This window comes from Panthera tigris, chromosome C1 (assembly GCF_018350195.1).
Source record: "Panthera tigris isolate Pti1 chromosome C1, P.tigris_Pti1_mat1.1, whole genome shotgun sequence".
Taxonomy (NCBI): Eukaryota; Metazoa; Chordata; class Mammalia; order Carnivora; family Felidae; genus Panthera; species Panthera tigris.
Genome location: NC_056667.1, coordinates 61,164,344 through 61,185,374, shown reverse-complemented (window position 1 = coordinate 61,185,374; position 21,031 = coordinate 61,164,344). Strand labels below are relative to the sequence as shown.

General features: G+C 34.9%; 1 protein-coding gene across 1 annotated transcript in view; it reads left to right on the top strand.

The window, feature by feature from the left end:
• Nucleotides 1–17,245, top strand: part of LRRIQ3 (leucine rich repeats and IQ motif containing 3) — a 221,437-nt gene extending 204,192 nt beyond the window's left edge. Inside the window, 2 exon segments of the mRNA XM_007089803.3 lie at nt 6,673–7,402; nt 16,679–17,245. Of these exon segments, the coding sequence (XP_007089865.2) occupies nt 6,673–7,402; nt 16,679–16,835 (887 nt within the window). The 3' untranslated portion in view covers nt 16,836–17,245.
• Nucleotides 17,246–21,031: the final 3,786 nt, after the last annotated feature.

Sequence of the window (21,031 nt, the reverse complement as noted above, 5' to 3'; positions counted from 1 at the left end):
TACCCAGGAGTTAAGATGGGCAGCTACAGCATAAGCAGACTTCTCTATAAACTCTATGAGTAAGTTTTATCCCACTGCTATTAAGACAGTGCTTCCAAATTTTTCCAGTCATGGCACAAATCAATAATAATAATATTTGTGAAGTCTGTTAGGTTAAAAAAAAAAGCTTGTAATCTAGATAAAAAGAATAATTATATTACATTTATGTTATTTAATTATAGCATTAACAATAGGGCATAATTGTTTTTTTAAGAGAAAGAGTGGGAACAGGGGAGGGGCAGAGAGAGAAAGAGAGAGAGAGAGAGAGAGAGAGAGAATCCCAAGCAGGCTGCATGCCACCAGCACAGAGCCCCACACAGGGCTCTATTTCAGGACTGTGAGATCATGACCTGAACTGAAATCAAGTCACATGGTTAACCCACTGAACCACCTGGGCACCTCCAGGATACATATTTTAAAATAAAATATCAAATATTAAATTTATATAAAACTTTTAAATAATGACTTTATAAATGTTTGATGAGCCTGACCTTTATTTCCATGAACATAAATCCTTTTTTTTTTTAAGTTTATTTTTGAGAGAGAATGTGTGCCCATGTGCATGGGGAGTGGCAGAGATAGAATCCCTGCACTGTCAGCATGAATCTCTCTCCCAGGAACTGTGAGATCATGACCAGAGCCAAAATCAAGAGTCAGATGCTTAACTGACTGAGCCACCCAGGCACCCTAATATAAAATCTTTATATCAGATACAATGATTTTAAAATATGTTCACAAATACTTTGACACTTCTCTTCAAAAAAGTGGAGCCTAATTCTCCTCTTTGTGGAGTGGATTTAGTGATTTACATATAACAAACAGAATATGGCGGAAGAAATGGTGTGTGTCTCACAAGACTATCATAAAAGATATTGTGCCCTGCTCTGGGCTCTTTCAGGCAGATTACTTAATCTGGGGGAAGTTAGCTGCCTTGTCAGAAGGAATTTATACTTACACCAAGCAGTTCTTTTCAAAGCTTACCGGGAAGGAACTGAGGCCTTCTGCTAATAGCCATTAAGGGATATAGACCAGTTGGGGAATGGTTCTTAGAAGTTCAAAAGAGAGGGTATTAGTCTGATCAAGCCTCCCTAACAAAATGCCACACACTGAGTGGCTTAAACAGAGATTCATTTTCTCTCAGTTCTGAAGACTGGAAGTCAAGATCAGGGTGTGAACATGGTTGATTTCTGGTGAGATTTCTGGCTTGCAGATGGCAGCCATCTTGCTGTGTGTGTGTTCACATGACCTTTTTTTAGTACATGTGTGCATGGAGAGATGGAGAAAGTGAGCTCTTTGATGTCTCTTCTTTTAAAGACACTTATCCTATTAGATTAGTATCATTTTATTATTTGTCTTCTGTGCTCGGTTTTTTGTTCCTCTGTTTCTCTTTACTTATCTTCTTTTTGTTTATTCAAATATTTTTATAATCTATTTTAATTTTTCCTTTGGATTTTTAGTTGGACCTCTTTGCATTATATATTTATTTTCTCTAAAAATTATAATATAAATCTAACTTCGCACAATCTACTTAATATTATACTACTTCACATAAAATACAGAAAGGAAGAGTCTAAATGGCCTATATGGTTGCATGATTTCTGTATTTTATATGAAGTGATACCCTTCATGATATACTTTTCATTCATATTATGTTTTTTGGATTATATGGTAGGCATCACAAATGTTATATACTTTGGATTCTGTTATAAGAATATTGATGTTTTTAACAGGTCACATTTTATTTGTTTTTGTTTATTCTCCAGAGTTCTTAGGTATTTGTTCTTTGTTTTGTTGTTGGACATCACCTGTATGTTAGGATCTTACTCCAACATATTGGCTATTTCTTTAAGACTCAGTTTTTTTATCTGATAGATGGGGATGAAAAATAGTACAGTACTTAACTCTAAGATTGTTAAGGAAACTAAATGAGATAATTTAAAGGATGCAGAACAATGTGACACATAGCAAAAACTCAACATATATTAGCTGTATTGTTATGATTTGTGGTCAATAACATCTACCTTAGAAGGTTATCAATATTGAATAAATGTTAAATATATATGTAAAGAAGTAAGCCTAGTAACTACCACATGGAAAGGGTTCAATAAATGACAGTATTTATGTTATTCAATATGCATGATCTTTTAAAAATATCTTTAAGTTTATTTATTTTTGAGAGAGCGAGAGCAGGAGAACCCCAAATAGGCTCCACCCTCTAACTCAGAGCCTGATGCTGGGCTTGAACTTATGAACCCTGAGATCATGACCTGAGCCAAAATCCAAAATCAGATGCCTAACTGACTGAGCCACCCAGGTGCCCCAAGATGAATAATCTTTTTATAGATGGTGATGCAAATGGAACCTTTCAAATAAGTGGGGATAGCATGAGCCAAAGATAAGAAGTAGAAGTATCGGGGCGCCTGGGTGGCTCAGTCGATTAAGCGGCCGACTTCGGCTCAGGTCATGATCTCGCGGTCCGTGAGTTCGGGCCCCGCGTTGGGCTCTGTGCTGACAGCTCAGAGCCCGGAGCCTGTTTCAGATTCTGTGTCTCCCTCTCTCTGACCCTCCCCCGTTCATGCTCTGTCTCTCTCTGTCTCAAAAATAAATAAACGTTAAAAAAAAAAAATTAAAAAAAAAAAAAGAAGTAGAAGTATCTAAGTCTTATTCAGAAGTTGTGACTATTATATTTGACGTATAGGGTTCTTAAAGGGAATAATATAAAAAGTAAGGGTACAAAAGATGAAAGTATAAATTTAAAATTAGCAACCCAGCACCCAAAATGAAGAGTATCTCTGAATTGGCTTAGCTGTCTGTAGAAAAAGTATTCATTAGACACCTATTTGTTGAAAACCTGTCATCCACCAAACATTCTGCTAAGTGCTTAGTATAAAGTAGTGAACAAAAACAGCATTGTCTCAACTTTCATAGAGCCTTGAGGATCTCCTAACCTATGTATGAACAAAATCATTTATTTTATATCTACCAAGTCTTGGGCATTGCACTAAGATATTAATGTAACTTAAGACAATGCAGACAGCACAGTGTTAACTCTCCTACTTCTTGTCTGTTGTTTGGTAATGTCCCTATAGCTAAGTTGACTGTATAATTTATCTTCCAAATTGGATTGCTTCTGAGACTGAAAGAAGTCACTGTTAATAAATTTCACCAGACGATAGGTAAAAACGGGCAAATGGGTGTATATGTATACCAAGGCTCTTTACATATAATGATTTCTTTAGAAGCTCACATGTGAAGAAACTATAGCCACAGATTTTTTTTTTTTTTTGGCTTACCTGTATGTACATATTAAGCTGATTTTCCCTGGAGTGCCTGGGTGGCACAGACTACGGTTAAGCCTAAGACTTCTGCTCAGGTCATGATCTCACAGTTCGTGAGCTTGAGCCCCACATCAATCCTCTCCCTACCAGCTTCAGATCCTCTGTGTCCCTCTCTCTTCCCCTCCCTGATCACTACCCCCACCACCTCAAAAATAAATAAACATTTAAAAACTAAAAAATAAAATAAATTAATTTTACCCAATGTTTCATCCTTACTTCTCTTTTATCTCTTGACTATGCTTATAGTTTTACCTAAAAATCTCTGTGTTATTGGCTCCAAATATTTGTCTCCAGATATGCCCTCTCTTACATCATTTAGATTCAGCTCATTTACCTACCTGTTTGCTAGACATCTGTAGCAACTAACTGCTTATGATAGCTTCTGACTTTATATTTTATAAAACAAAATTTCACATATTTTTTCTTTTTTTCACTTCTGCATCTTTGTGACTCTCCTCCCATCCCCTGGGAATGCCTTGTTTCCTATTATCTTGCCCACACCTTTGCAAATTAATTGAATTTTCCCATATACGCAAAAGGTGGGCCTTATAGTATTACAAGTGTAAAACAAATACTCTTCTTAAAACTAACCCAGCTGTTACCTTCTCCAGAGCAGTTTTGCTGACAACTGCCTACCCTAACCCAGATAGGGTGAAGTGTCTTTCTTCTATGTTTTCAACACCTCCTGTGTATACATACTTTTATCTTAACATTTGCCACAATATTTTGAAGAAATCTGCTTTACTTAGTTGCCTCCACTACTATACTATAAGGTTTCTTGAGCCATCGCTGTCTTCATTTTTTGAAGATTCTAGCTCATAGTAGGTAGTACCAACATATTTATTCATCTTAGTCAAGTTGATCTTTTCACCTACAAAACTATAATTAAAGAAGCTGAACTTACTTAGTGAGGTGATTTTTAGATCACACCCACGGATGAGGCTGGTTGTTAGGAGAACCAACCACATGGTTAGAGGTTTGGAAATTTTAATCCCAACCCTCAACCTCTGGAAAGAGGAGAGGGGAGGGAGATCGAATTAAATCCTCAATGGCCAATGATTGAATCAACCATGCCTATGTAATGAAGCCTTCATAAAAACCCCAAAGGACTGGGTTCTGAGAGCTTCCATGTTGGTGAACACGTGGAGATTTGTACAGTGATGTGCTTGGAGAAGGAGCATGGAAGCTTTGTGCCCTTTTCCCATACCTTCCCCGATGTATCTCTTCTGTTTGGCTGCTGGTGAGTTGTTACATCCTTTTACCATAAACCAATAATATAGTAAGTAAAATGTTTCTCTGAATTCTTTGAGCCACTCTAGCAAATTGAACCCAGAGGAGGTTCGTGGAACCTCCAATCTATAGCCAGCTGGTCAGAAGCACGGGTGATAACCTGGGCTCATTGGCATCTGAAGATGATAGGGATTCTTCTGGACTGAACCTTTAACCTGTGGGATATGATCCTGTCTCCAGGTAGATGTTGTCATATTTGAGTTGAATTTCAGGACACCCAGTTGGTGTTGGAACGTATTTTGATGGTATGGGGGGAAAAATCCCAATCCCCCATATGAATTGAAATTAATAACCAGAACTTTAATTTATTAGTTTGTATTTTCTATCCCTGGTCTTTTATTCTTGGCCAGCTTTCTCATGCCAGGATTTATACATAAAATGAAATAACACAAGAGAGTACTTTTTCTAGGTAGTTGCCCAGACCATACCCTATTTACTTTACAACTGAAATTCTGGATTTTGTCCCTTTGTATCTAGTGCCTTGCTTTGGACCCAAACTTTTTTTCTTTTAATTAAAAAAATTTTTTTGAAATATTTATGAATTTTTGAGAGAGAGAGAGAGAGAGAGAGAGAGAGCGAGCATGAGTGGGGGAGGGGCAGAGAGAGAGGGAGACACAGAATTCTAAGCAGGCTCCAGGCTCTGAACTGTCAGCATAGAGCCCAACTTGGGGCTCGAACTCACAAACCGTGAGATCATGACCTGAGCCAAAGTCAGAGTCTCAACTGACTGAGCCACCCAGGCTCCCCTGGATGACTTTGTATTCTGGTGAATTACCTTTTTTATTTGCTAGACTTGATTTTCTACTTCATTTTCGCCTCTGCTTCCTTTTCTGATGTTGACATTCTTATGGCCTCTAATGAAAATCATGCCTATTTGCTTCTTCCCTACTGCCTGCCTAGACCACAGGTCCTACCTTCTTTATGATCACCTCAACTTCCGTAAAACCTCCACCGTCAGATTTGCATTTGACATATAAAGACTTTAAGAGAATTTTCTATTAGAAAAACTAAAATCTTTGTAGACTATAGTTAGTAGAGATGTAATTTTAATAGAGGAAGTTAGTCAAATATGGAAAACATCTTTTTTCTAAGACTAATAAGCATAACTTTTTTCTAACCTGTATTTGCCATCTGATACTGAATTCATAAATAGGTTTGTCAGAAAATAAATATGTGAACAATAATGTGATTCAAGCTATTATATTAGTTAGGTTGGCTATAATAACAAATAGACCCAGAAATATATATTGACTCAAACATAATTGCCATTTATTTCTAGTTTATATGAGTCCAAGTTTGACTAATCCTGGCCAGTGAGTAGTTTTTCAAGCAGTGATCCTGGGAGCCAGGGACTTTCCACCTTGTGGATTCACCATCTTCTAGGGACTTATTCTTATCTCTGTACAGTGAGTCAGAAAAAGAAAGAAAATATAGAAAAGATATATTTGTTTCTTAATAGCCTTGAGCTGGAAATGACACATAGCACTTCTGCCCACATTTCACTGTAGAGGACTTAGTCTCATCACCACACATAATAGCAAAGGAGGCTGAGGGATTCATGTGTCAAATATAAGAAAAAGCAATGTTAATGGCAGCTATTAGTTCCCACCAGAATTAAGACAAATATGGTAAAATGTATTACAAATTCCTTTGCAATATGAGATAATAAATATATCTAAAAATAATATGCATGGTGAAGTACTAAATGTAAGATAAGATACTGCTATTGAGTTATTGCAAGTTAAGTAATTGTGAGAGATAATGTAGGAAATATAGGAATCAGTGCATTTTTATGTTAAATGGTTTCAATAGTGATTTCCCTCTCCAAAATCACTATTAAAACACAAGTTTATAAAGAACATCAGTAGGGAAAAATGTTTCTTAATAAAGCCAATGACAGGTTCTTGTCAACTTTATTAATGTAGCTTTCAAAATAATAGGGACAGAAAATAAACTGTGCTTAGCACTTACATAATGTATTATATTTGTCTTCCCTGTGGTGTAGGTCCGAAGGAATCTGAAGATGAAACTGAAGGTGAAGAATTGGATGCCAGCTTTAGGATATCAGTGTTCAAACTACCCATACATACTTCAGGTTCACTCAAGTATGCTGCATTATTGAAAGAAAAGGAGCAAGATTATTTTCCTACATATGTCCAGCCATTTTCTACCACTCATCAAAAACCAGAAATTACAAAAAAGGACATGCTGTTGAAGGGTAATGTAAGAAAAGAGTTTTTTACAACACACAGAACTGGTATAAAACTCCGAACACTTTGTGATATTGATAAATGTTATTCAGAGCAAAAGAAGCAGGAAAGCCATAAAAAAAAAATAACAGCTGTAACTCTGGCACAAGTTGCCCAGGAAAGAGTTAGCTTAGCTGTTCAAGAAAACTTAAATAAGAAAAAAAATGCTGCACAAAAACTAATTGCAAAAGATAATGAGACAATTCGGAATGGTTTACAACAACTTTGGCAGGACAGATTCAATTACCTTGAAAAAGTTAAAGAGAGGAGAGCTCAGTTTCTGAAAGAAAAAAAACAAAAGGCTGAAGACCGTTTATTAATTCAAAACATAAGTAATGAGCGTACTCTTTTATGCAAAGGAATGATTAAAATGGACAGATTGAGGAAGAATCAGGCTGTCTTACAAGAGAAAAGTCTGATTGTTCAGCAAAGACTAGAAATGGAAAAATATCAAAAGAATTTACTTAAACAAATGAAAGAAATTAGGTAAGTACAGTCTTGATATTATAGAAACTTTTAAGTCCATTACATGTGAATATTGCATACTAAGTGCTGAGATCTAATAAACAGTACTTTGTTTACAACATGATATATTCTCTTTGAAAAAATAGAAACTACAACAAAGATGAGACAATAAAACGACTGTATCTCATCCCACCTCCACCCTTATCTGATAAAACCTGCTTCTCAATGGTTTTTCTTATCATAAATGGCATCGTCATTAGCCTCTTGACAGTGCTAGAAATCTCAGTGTCTTTTACAACTCAGTCTGTCTCATCACCAATATCCAGTATGTTTCCTTAATCATTTTTCTGCTAAAGGGAGTCTCAAACTGATCCTTTTAGATCCCTCTTTTCCCATTCTAATGCACACTCTCATAATCACTCTAAGAATTCACCTTTTATCCTTCCAGGTGAAAGTTCCATCTCCATTCTCCAGACTTCCTTTCCTCAACCCATAGCGGTTCTCCAGCCTACAAGCCTCAACTGTCTTTAAAATTTAGTTCTGATCTTTTGTTTTTGTTTTGGCTCCCTCCCTCTCTAGCCTTTTTTATTATTTTTTCTTTTTCCCTTTTTTTCTTTTTCTTTTTAAAAACTGAGAAAAAACTGAGAGTTGATGGGGGGTGGGAGGGAGGGGAGGGCGGGTGATGGGTATTGAGGAGGGCATCTGTTGGGATGAGCACTGGGTGTTGTATGGAAACCAATTTGACAATACATTTCATATTTAAAAAAAATTAGTTCTGATCATGTTACTTCCTACTTGTGTATATTGACACCTTGCAATTGTCCACAGTATAAAATCTAATCTAAGTGGCATTTCAGACATCATGCTTTGTTCCAGTTTATCCAGACTCATCTCACTAAATTTTCTGCCATAGCTTCCTCTCTCTTCCCCTAAAAGCACTCTGGATTTGCTCCTGATAGATTAAATTATTCTCTACTCCCTACTCAGATTTGGAGTTTCTTATTCCAGTGACCTTACTAATACTATCCCCTTTTTCTTCAAATATGCACTCTGAAAGGGTACTACCAGCCCACAATGTTAGTGCTATCTACATATCATTATGCAACACAAGCCTCTATGTTATTATGCAAATTAGAATGCTTTGGAGTGCTCAGATTGGTGAGGATAAGATACTTGTTATTGTTTCTCCAGGGAGACAACATCACTAGTGGCTGATTCTTGCTGAGTGTGGCTGTGTTTCACCCCTATTTGTTCCCATCATGCAGTGTATGAACTGTACAACCACTGACAAAATTCATCCTTTTATTATTCATCCTTTAGTAACCAACTGAAATAGTATCTTCACTTTTAACCCTTCCCCAACTGCTCTTACAGTCTGAATTAATCCTTTTCATTTGGCAGTTCTTTCATAACACTTTATTTAAATCTCAGTTATAGCAGTTATCCCAAGACAGCCTATATCAGGTTAGCTTGTAAAGTCCTTTATAAGATAATTTGGTCTATCTTTCCATTTCAGTATCTAGTACAATGCTTAGCTTCCAAATTATTGCATAATTATTTACTGAAGAAAATAGGTAAAAAAAATTTTGAAACCCAGTTTTTAAATTAGTAATGGTTGTATGTAAGTCCATTTAAGTCATATACTAGAGCCTGTGGGGCATGGCAAATTTTACCATACTTACACCAATAGCTTAAGTATTAAGTACACTTATTAATACTTAAGCCATTGCAATGAGAAATAATGCATATTTTTTCAAAATGCTTGTATAGTGAAGATATGTAGCCAGAATTATTAAATATATACGAAAAATATAATTGACCAAGTTTTGAGAATAGCTTCACTAGCTATTAAAATACATATCTAAGAACAAGTTCTTATTTCATGATAATAAATTTTTCGTACACATTTTTTTCTTTCTCTCTGTGATCATTGGCATTTCTACTGAGGAATACTTACCTTCAGTTAGAATTATTCACATGGTAATTCACTTTCAGCTGTTGAAGATGTCAGGTGATGTGGGGACATAAAGATTATTTGGCCCCAAGAAACTGAACATCTAGGTGGGAGATAAGTCATCAGGCAATAAGACTGCCAGAGTTAAATAATAATACAAACAATAATATAAAAACTATCAAAGGACAAAATTAAAATTTCCAGTTAAATGGTAGGTAATAAATAGATGAGAGTAATCTAAGATACCTTCAAAGAGAGGGCATAACTAAACATCAAAGTGTTAATTCATTTCAGTTCTTCCCTACACTCATACAAAAATTAATAACATATTCTTGATCCTCTAAGAACCCACAGTTCAATGGCAAATATAAGCGTATATTTGAATCATTACAAAACATAGAAGTAGGAAAATTACAACTGTGAATTTGAATTTGGAAAAGAAGAAAGCTGAGAGGAAATTATTATTGGCAGAATGGATGAGCAAAATTGGAGAGCTCAGAATAGGAAATGTGGGGGGAGAGGAAGGATGTAGTGAATACTGTTCTACTTACAGCAGAGTTTATGAAGGAGAGTAGTTGAAAGTACAGTTGCTTAAGAAACATTAAATTGGATTAGAAATGGCCTGTAAAGCTCAGTGGATAGTCACATGTCAAAGACCATTAGGAATACTACCAGGAAAAAAAAAATTGCATTTTAAACATGCGTTTTACCACAGACCCTGCTTTTTAAGAAATGCCTTAGAACACTTATTCTCAGAATACATTTTGGACAAAGAAGTCTCAAACAAATGCAAAAATTTTTTAAAATTGTTTCATGATGATTTTGTGCAAAGGCTCTGAAAATTAGTATTGATTCAAAATATATTAAGCTTATATTTAGTAAATTTAAGCTTTATTAATTTTCAAAGGATCTTTTTGTTGAGGTATAATTAGCATATATCATTCTATTAGTTTCAGGTGTACACCATGTTTTAATAGTTGTATATATTGCAAAATAATCACACTAAATCTAGTTAACATCTGTCACCACACATAATTACAATTGTTTTTCTTGTGATGAGAACTTTTAAGATTAATTTTTCAGCAACTTTTAACTATGCAATACAAGTATTATTAACTATAGTCACCATGCTGTACATTACATAATATAACTTACTTATTTTATAACTAGAAGTTTGTACCTTTTGACCCCCTTACGTTTTACCCACTCCCCATCCCCTACCTCTGGCAAGCACCAATGTGTTCTCTACATCTGTGAGCTCTGTTTGTTTGCTTGTTTAGATTCCACATATAGGTGAGATCATGTAATATTTGTCTTTCTGACTTATTTTACTTAGTATAGTGTCCTCAAGTCCATCCATGTTGTTGCAAATAGCAAGATTTCCTTCTTTTTATGGATGAATAATATTCCATTGTATATATACCACATCTTCTTTACAAAGGATATTTTTTTAGAATGTAAAACTGTTACTCAAATATAAAATAAACACATCAAAGATTTTATTTAACTAATTAAAGAACCAGTAAGATGTTATAACCAGTTCAAATGACAGTTCTAAGAGCGTGTATATGTAAAGGCAATCAGGAATGCCAAAATAAATTTAGTCATTATCCACTGGCAATAATCAATTATAACTCCATTGGACAAAATTCACTTATACTTTATAGACAAGAATCATCTGTATTACTCATAGTTTTATTCAACTTATAAAGTTGTAAAATAGATCAAAGAGATTGAAAGGTACAGATAACTCTGAAGGGCGCACCAGACAGGATTCCCAGTAATTTTTGTTTTTTTACTCTTTCAAAGTCTTTCACACAATTTCATCTGATATTAGATTGAAGCTTATCAGTCACAGTTTTATCCTGGTGACATTTTAACTGTCCTAACAATGTAAATACATATGTTTAAGGCTTGTCTAGAAATACTTAGAGATCCATATAGCTGCTTATTTCATCTACATTTAAAAAAATACTATTGAAGTATAGTTTACATGCAAAGCCATATTAGTTTCAGGTATACAGCATAATGATTTGACAATTCTATAAATTACTCATTGCTCACCACCTTAAATGTAGTTACCTTCTGTCACCATATAACATTATTGCAATAGTATTGACTGTATTCCTGATGCTGTATTTTTCATCTCTGTGTTGCCAGAGGGAAGTCGGTTGGGGGAGGGGTGAAATAGGTGAAAGGGATTGAAAGGTACAACTTCCAGTTATAGAATAAATAAATCATTTACGTTTTTAACTGCCATAATTAAAAACTATGGGGTGTCTGGGTGGCTTAGCAAGTTAAGCATCAGACTCTTGATTTCAGCTCAGGTCATGACCTCACAGTTCATGATTTGGAGCCCTGCTTTGAGCTCTGTGCTGGTAGACAGTCTGAGATTCTTTCCCTCTCCTTCTCTCTTTGACCCTCACCCGCTCGTGTTCTCTCTCTCTCTCTCTCTCCCCTCTCTTTTTCCCTCTCTCTAAATAAATAAATAAAATTTAAAAATAGTTTGTACTAGATAGGAGCATAACTAGCCTTTTCGTAGTTATAAGCAATTTTTGAACTATTACTGAGGTTCTTTACATACCTTTTTAGGTATGAAAAATATTTCATATTTTTCTCTTCCAAAATTTAAAAACATTTTCCTTAATGTATACTCTGTGTGTGTGTGTGTGTGTGTGTGTGTGTGTGTGTGTGTGTATGATTTTTGGAAATTTTTATAATTTAATAAAAAATATATTTTGGAAAGAGAATGAAAACTAGTATGTCAAAATAGAAACCTAGTACAAATCAATGTTAGAGAAATTCAATCAGCTTAGTTTTATCAGAGTAAATTGAATGTCTGGCCATCATTAATTTGTAGAGGATATAGAGTCAAATGAGCTTTCTAATGTATCTTAACTGAATTATCTTCTCTTGTAAGGTGCTGCAAAGATATTATCCTTATCCTTGAAAACATACAGGAATAAGGCAATGTTCTGGTTATGTAGGTAATATGTCCTAAAAGGCATTACTGAGTTTTATTATAAATGTTTCCAAGTGAAGATTTTGTATCAACATGCAGAAAAGAGCTGTTAGTCAAAAAAGTAAAATCTTTCTAGAGACTTAAGCGGTTTTTTGGCTCTTTTTCTCTTGGTTGATTCTTCACTAGTGTATCAAACCACTTGACCTAAAAGCATTTTGATGAATCTCAATAACTGGTGAAGTCATTACTGAGAATGCAGTTTCTGATCCTGCTGTGGAATGAGGATGAATGAAAAAAGAAAGGGAAACCATACAGCTCTAGTTTAGAAAGTTGATAAAATGCCCCCAAGGGTATTTAAGAGTGAATAAAAAAGAGACATTGAAATGAAAGAATTTATTATATATCAGGTAAAAGCTGGTCATGAGCTTTCTAAAATATTCTTGTTCACACTCTGAAAAAGTGACGATACTGTTCAGGACAGAACAACAGGGTCCAGTAGAGTATCAATTAGCATGGACGACCTGGCACATAAGGTACTATCTAATTGCATCATCTTCTCCTTGTCCTTCGTTTGGTCATCAGTTTACCTCCTGGACTACTCTCTTCATTCACTGTGTGTTTATATTCTGGTTTGTAAGGCTTTTCTCCATCCAACTTCAGCTATAATCACAGTGAACTTCCAGATTCATAAGAACAAACCTCCCAGTTGCCCAACAAACATTTTTGGATTTCAACAACCTGTAAACTCATTTCCATAGACATGTAAAAGCCTCCTTGTCACTTGGAACTGCCCGACCTCTTAAATTTTAAGTTCTTGTATACTTGTTTGTGGGTAATTCTGTCTTTTCAATTCTTTTCTTCTGTTACTTTCACTACACACTTATTCAAATATATTGTGACACTCAGCCCTCAAATAAACTTCCTTATAGACTTCTTTTCATTTTTGGTGTACCATCCAGAGTTCATATCAGTTATTCTTTTCTCCATTTCATTCAGTTTCTCTGAAGTCCTTTCATTGCCTCCACATTGTTAACCACCCCAACTGCCACCTTGGAATAATCCAACTATCTTTACTTCTCGCATTCCAGTTAAAATGGCTGAAAGAGATTACTAATTTGTAGATTTACGCTAATATTAATTATATGGCCTCCAACTTGAGCTGCTCCTTCAGTTGCTTACTATTTTTCCTTTTACTCACAAAAGTACATACATGGCAACAAGAACTTTGCATATGTAATTAAGAGTACTAATTCATCAACCTTTAAATAGAGAAATTATCCTGTATTATGCAGGTGGGTCCAGTGCATCACATGAGACTTCACATGCAGGGACAGAAAAGAAAGAGAGATTCAGAGTAGAAGGATTTGATATGATATTGCTGACTTGAAGCTGGAGGGGGTTATGTCGAAAAGTGAGAAGGAAATGAATTCTGACAACAACCAACAATTTTGGAAAGAGGACCTCACAATCTGATCAGAACCACAGCCCTGGCTGACACCTTGATTTCAGCCTTGTGAGAACCGAAGCAGAAAACCCAGATGATGATCCATGCTGTGCCTGGACTTTTGATCCATGAAAACCATGAGATAATAAAATGGTGGTTGTTGTCAGCCAATACATTTATGGTAATATGTTATACAGCAGTAGAAAAATCCAAACTCTTTGTTGTTCCTTCCCCAAGTTTGCCTTGGTTAGTCTAGGACCTTTGCATTGCCATATAATTCAAATTTTAATAAATTCAAAATACCTAAATTTAATACATTTAAAATAAATTTTAATCTAAATTTAATCTTCTATATATTTAAGACAAATTTAAATGTTAATTTCTACGCAAAAGACTCTTGACATATTAATTGGGATTGCATTGAATCTATAGATAAATTTGGGGAGAATTGACATCATGATAATATTGTCTCCCAGTCCTTGAAATGGTAGAACTTAACATTAATTTAGATCATTTTTACTTTTTTCAGCAATATTTTATTATTTTCAGGCATAAGCCTTATATATCTTTTTAAAAAATCTTTTTAGGGTTATTTATTTTTGAGAGAGAGAGAGTGCGTGAGCAGGGGGAGGGGCAGAGAGAGAGGGAGACATAGAATCCGAAGCAGGCTCTGGGCTCTAAGCTGTCCTCTCAGAGCCAGAGGCGGGGCCCTGAACTCAGGAACCATTAGATCACGACCTGAGCCGAAGTCAGATGCTTAACCCACTGAGCCACCCAGGTGCCCCCCCATCTTGTATATCTTTTGTTAAACTTACATCTAAGTGTTTGTTTGTTTGTTTTTATTTTTTTGATGCTATTGTAAATAGAATTCTTTCTTAGTTTTGCTTTCCAATTGTTTGATCCTGGTATATATAAATATAATAGGTCATTATGTTTCTCTTACTCTTCAGTGCTTTTTAATAGTTTTTGTTTTGTTTTGTTTTGTTACATTTTGTCCATAGTTTATAACTGTTATCTATTTGATACATTTATTATACTTAACTACTACTATTAATTACATTTGCAAGGTCTCTTTTGCCATGACTTCTACTCTGCTACTTGTCCAGACATAGCTACTCTCCAGAGATCCAAACTCAAAATAGTTATAGCTATTTTCATGGAGTATTAAATGTCAGGCATTCCTCTAAGGATTTTAAATGTATTTGCTCATTTACTTCTTACTAAACCGTATGAGTTAGTCTGTCCCTTTTTAAAGATGAAGAAAATGATTCAGATAGAGTTAAAATAATTTGCCCCAAATCACACAATCAATAAGCTGCAGATCTGGATCCCAATCCCAAGCAGGATAGTTTTACTACCTTTCTCTTAAACCATAAGCCATTCCTTCTCGCTCTTGGTCATTACCACATCGATAGCCACGCTCCTTAAACATAACGTTACCAAAAGAGAATTCCAATCTTTCTCTTCATCTGGCTGTTCTTCCTGTGTTTCCTATGCTGACGAATACCACTAATATCCATCCAATAAAAAGAGTTATTAAGTATCAGTGCACCTGGGTGGCTCAGTCGGTTAAGAATCTGACTTTGGCAGGTCATGATCTCACAGTCTATGAGTTCTAGCCCCGCATAGGGCCTTGTGCTGACAGCTCAGAGCCTGAATCTTGCTTCAGATTCTATGTCTCCCTATGTCTGCCCCTTCCCTGCTCGTGCTCTGTCTGTCTCCAAAAATAAATAAACATCGGGGTGCCTAGATGGCTCAGTCAGTTAAGCGTCCAACTTCAATTCAGCTCAGATCATGATCTTGCAGTTTGTGAGTTTGAGCCCCCACGTTAGTCTTGTGCTGACAGCTCAGAGCCTGGAGGCTGCTTCAGATTCTGTGTCTTCCTTTCTATCTGCCCTTCCCCTGCTCACACTCTGTCTCTCTCTCTCAAAAATAAATAAACATTTTAAAAAATTAAAAATAAATAAATAAATAAACAAACATTAAAAATTTTTACAAAAAGGAATGCTTAAATGTCACACACTGTTCTAAGGATTTTATATGTATTAACTCATTTAGTCTTTTACTAACCCCCATGAATTGGATATCCCCTTTTTAAAAATGAAGAAATTGAGGCAAAGAGAACTTAAATAACTTGTGCAAAAATCACATAGTCAATAAGGCAGACTTTGTAGACTTTTGCCTTTCTTCTCCTCAAGTCCAGATTTCTGAGTATATCTGAATACAAATGAAGGGTTCCATGATCTGCTTGCTCTAAGTCTGTTTCTCCAGGCTTATCTGTTCCACTGTTCTCTTTCCCAGAACTTCATGACCCAGAAATTAGAGTGTTGTCACTTCTCAGAGCATGCCAAGCTATGCTCTCATCTTTGCCTTTATTTTAGCTGTCCATGCTATCTAAACAAATATATGTGAACAAAATGTTCTTCCCTTTTACTTTCTGCCTGAAAAGTGGAATACCATCTGAATGATATCATTTAAACTGAATTACCTCTAAAGACCCTATCTCCAAATACAGAAACATTGTAAGGTACTAGAGTTTAGGACTTCAACATGAATTTGGGGGTTGGAAATGGGGACACAATTCAGTCCATAATGGAGTCCTAGAAGAAGCTTGGATTTAGTGAGCCTTCAGTAAAACTTTTGCAAATCAGAGCATAGTCTGATTTCGATGCTTTTTTGGGAATCTGTATCAGGGCTTATGGGAATTATGTTACAGCCAAGAGAAATCTTAGAAATATTAGCCTGATATGCATATTATTGAATAAATTATGGATATTATTGATACAATAAAATTTTATGAAATAAGTGGAGTTCTAATTTTTTCCCATTTGTATATGTCTTTTTTAAAGGCATCTACTTTTATATTAACACCTCGAATAAATGTTATACTTTTAGTCATTTAAAAATATCTCATTCTATTACTTTTTTTCCTCTTAGGGCTCAAGAAACATATAAAAAACACTGTGAAGAAAAATTTGTTATCGATATGATTATCTTTCAAAAAGCATGTGAAAGATTTCAAGATGCTAAAACAAAAGTTGCGCTTGTGAGAAAGAATTTAGTCTTTAAAGTTCCCAATGGAATAACAAAATGAACCAATGCCATGTCACATCCGTGGTCACTTTGAATTATGGCTATTATATTTAGTTAAAGGACTTTGAAATAATACTATTAAAGAAGAAATACTGTATGTAACAAGATGTATTTGTATATAAATGTTCTAAAAATATAAAGAATAAAGCATTTGTCTTCTTGATCATAATTTAATTTAAATCAAGTTAACTTGACACCCCCAAAGGTGCCTTATATATCCAGATGTCCAAGGAACAATTAAAACTTATTTCATTAATTGCAGGAAATAGTGCAAAGGCATTACTTATATTGTTTCATATCCCAAGGATAGAAATCCTAAAGCTATTTTCAGTTTCTCTGGCATAGTAATTTCTGCCCCAGCTGCTGACTTTTATTAAGACACTGTGTACTTTCATTAGTTTCATTACCTACTTTCACATATTTAATTATATCTTGTTTATTTCGTTAAAACAGTATCTGAATTTTTTACTTCAAAATAAAAGTTTCACCATTATATCAGTGATTCGCATTCTTATAAGAATTAAAAAAATATAAAATATAAAAGGGAAATTAAACATTCTTTTTGGTTTTCTTAGAGATTGTAAGATTTTTGTACATTTACTTTTTTTTTTAATTTTTTTTTAACATTTATTTATTTTTGAGACAGAGAGAGACAGAGCATGAACGGGGGAGGGTCAGAGAGAGAGGGAGACACAGAATCCGAAGCAGGCTCCAGGCTCTGAGCTGGCAGCACAGAGCCCAACGCGGGGCTTGAACTCACGGACCACGAGATCATGACCTGAGCTGAAGTCGGCCACTTAACCGACTGAGCCACCCAGGAGCCCCATGTACATTTACTTTTGATGTATTTGCCTTTTGCATATATTTGAGAGAAGAAAGGAGAGACAGAGACAAAAGACACATAGTTATATAATTGTGTTTATAAAGTATACAGAACTAGTATATATATATTAATTTTAAGCCTAATGTATATTCATGGTATAAAATTAGAAAAAATAGAGATATAAAAAGATATAAAATCTTTTGTAAAATTTAAGTTAATTTTCAATAGTTTTTCATTTTTCTACAAAAATAAATACCTCAGATTTATTTTGACATTCTCACTTAATACAATGTAGCTAATGCCATTTAAATATCTCTAAAACTCGGGGCGCCTGGGTAGCTCAGTCAGTTGGGCGTCCGACTTCGGCTCAGGTCATGATCTCGTGGTCCCTGAGTTCGAGAGACCCGCGTCGGGCTCTGTGCTGACAGCTCAGAGCCTACAGCCTGTTTCAGATTCTGTGTCTCCCTCTCTCTCTGACCTTCCCCCATTCATGCTCTGTCTCTCTCTCTCTCAAAAATGAATAAACGTTAAAAAAAATTTAAATATCTCTTTAATACTCATCAGTTATATATGCAAATTTTTAAGTGTTTATTTTTAAAATTCTCTTATTTTATTAGTCTATGGTAAATTTGCAAATATTAAGTATTTTACAGCAGCAGTTATTCACTTGTGCTATGCTGGACTGCCAAAAAATGCTTATACTATTTTCCTAATTTTGGTAAAATAATACCTGTCTATTTAATTCCATGGCACCAGCTCTCACTTTTCCTGTTAATTTGCAGATAACTAATGAGTAAGTCATATTGATATTTCTAATTATTCTTCAAAAAGAACAAAGGTAGATACTGTGAGGTGGCAAAAAGCATGACAGATATAGGTTCCCATGACAAGTTAGATAATCTCTCTGCTACCCCAGTTTTCCATTCTGTATTTGGAAACAATACATATCTTTGGGGGATTTAATGAAAAGAACAATCCATGTCATATAGTATTATTATGAGACTTAAATGAGAAGAAAAGACATAACGCAACACGATGCCTTACACATAGTATGCACTTAATAAAGGTAAATGTGTAGTAATGGAGACAGAAGTCTTTTCTGTGTAATTACAGGAGGATTTGTCACCTTTTTATGTAAGAGTTGAGGAGAGACAAATGCCATTAAGAAATAGTAGAATTTTTTTGCATGATATATTTGAATATAATTTATACATTCAATCAGTAAAATTTGTTGAATGTTGACCTTCCTTTATTTTCCCATTTCATATTTATATTTTATAACCTTTATCACTCAATAATATCCTTGATCATTTCTATCTATCCATCTGTGAACTTCTTGAAGAAAAAACTTTTTATACTCATCTCTGTGTTTCTATTACTTTGTACTAAGGCAGATATTATATTACACACAATGTTTTGTTTTGTTTTGTTTTTTTATCTCTTTTTCTATTTAAGCTCTGTCCCAGGTCAATCTAATGACCTTTATTGCCACTAACTGTTTTGAAGAATAAAAAATATGTATCTCTAAGTTATATCTTTAAGTATACAATATGCCTCCTATATTTCCAAAAGCATGCTAGGCTTGGAAGACCTAAAATATTTTTTTAAATCATACACTAAAGTGGAATTCACTGTGTTTTTATTTACTATTTCCTCCCTCCTCAATCTTGTTTCTTTTTCTATATTCCCAAACGTCCATAGATTCATTACCATCTAAATGGTTTTCCATATTAAAAGTTTAGAAGATATTTTTTATTGCTTTCTCTTACCCCAGTACATCTTATGAAATATGAAACCCTATAAATTCTATTTGCAGAAGGTCTCTGTGTCAGAGACTGTCTGGCTTTTCACCAAACCTATTTCCTGTTTCTCTAGGACACAGTCTATATTTCCCAGCCTCCCTTGCACAGTTAATTGGAGCACAGGACTGAATTTTGACCAATGAAATCTGAGTAAAAGTGATTGCCAACTCTTCAGGTGTGTACCATGCACTGTCCTATGATCTTTCTCTTCTTTGGCCACCTTGGAAAACATATGCTAAAAATGGCTGAGCCACAAGATGAAAAGAGCATCATGGGTTCCTGAATCACTGCTTGTACTGTGATCAAAAACACCTGTTTTGGAAAAAAAAAAAAAAAAAGACCTGTTTTGTTCCTTGTATTATCCAAAGGAAAATTCAATGATGTTAAAGGCTTTGTAACCCAACCAATTATGCCAGGCTATCAGTTAATAGTGATTTAGTCAATAAAAAGCTTGCTACCCAAAGTAAGAGTACTGTCATCACAAAATACCAGCATATGTGTTGTTGGCTTTCCTGGATAGTGAGGAAACGAACATTGAGAATGAAAATATGGACATTTCACCTGGTAGGTTTACCCAAACATTCATTCCTAAGAGACACAACTTCCTGCTTGTAAAGTGTTGCAGTAGTCTTTCATTAACTTTAGCTCTACACATAGAAGTATATGGAGATGTTCCAGAGATGACTGGAACTCTATTCATATTCTCCGATGCTCTGTTTCCTCTTGATGGAGACTTATTAACCAAAGGAAGTTTGGAGATTCCCAGCTTAACGCATGGGAGAAATCTCGGCAGCATGAAACAAAAAGGGGGCACACAGAGGAAAAATTCGGTAAAAACTTCTGGTACTGTTGCCGTAAGAAACTAATAGCTTCTTCTGAAATGTTGATGCTGAGAAAGAGGTATCAACTATGTATCAACTATGTCTTACACATTCAGGTTATTTCCATGTTATTGGCTATTGTGAGTAATGCCTCAAGGGAAATGGTGGTGTGGATATTTCTTGGATATAATGATGGATTGATTGATTGATTATAAATACCTAGAAGTGGAATTTTTGGATTATGTGGTCATTTTTTTTATTTTTTGAGGATAGTGCCTTGTCAGTGCAGAGCCCAACACAGGGCTCAAACTCACAAACCATGAGATTGTGACCTAAGCTGAAGTCAGACACTTAACCAACTGAGCCACCCAGACGACCCTCTTGTGACCAGTTTTATCCTAAAGTTTATCTTATCTGTTTTAGTGATGTGTTACCTGAAGACATAGGGTACACTTATAGGTGGTATAGGAAGCAGTCATACATTCTAACTATAGCCTTATAAATACAGTTGACCTTTGAACAACATGGTTTACAACTGTGTGGGTCCATTTATACACAGATTTTTTATAGCACAGTACTGCAAATGAATTCTCACTTATGATTTTCTTAACATTTTCTTTTCTCTAGCTTACTTAATCATAAGAACACAGTATATATTACATACAAAATATGTATTAATCAACTGTTTATGTTAGCAACTATATATATTATCAGTAAGGCTTCTGGTCAGTGCTAGGCTATTAGAAGTTAA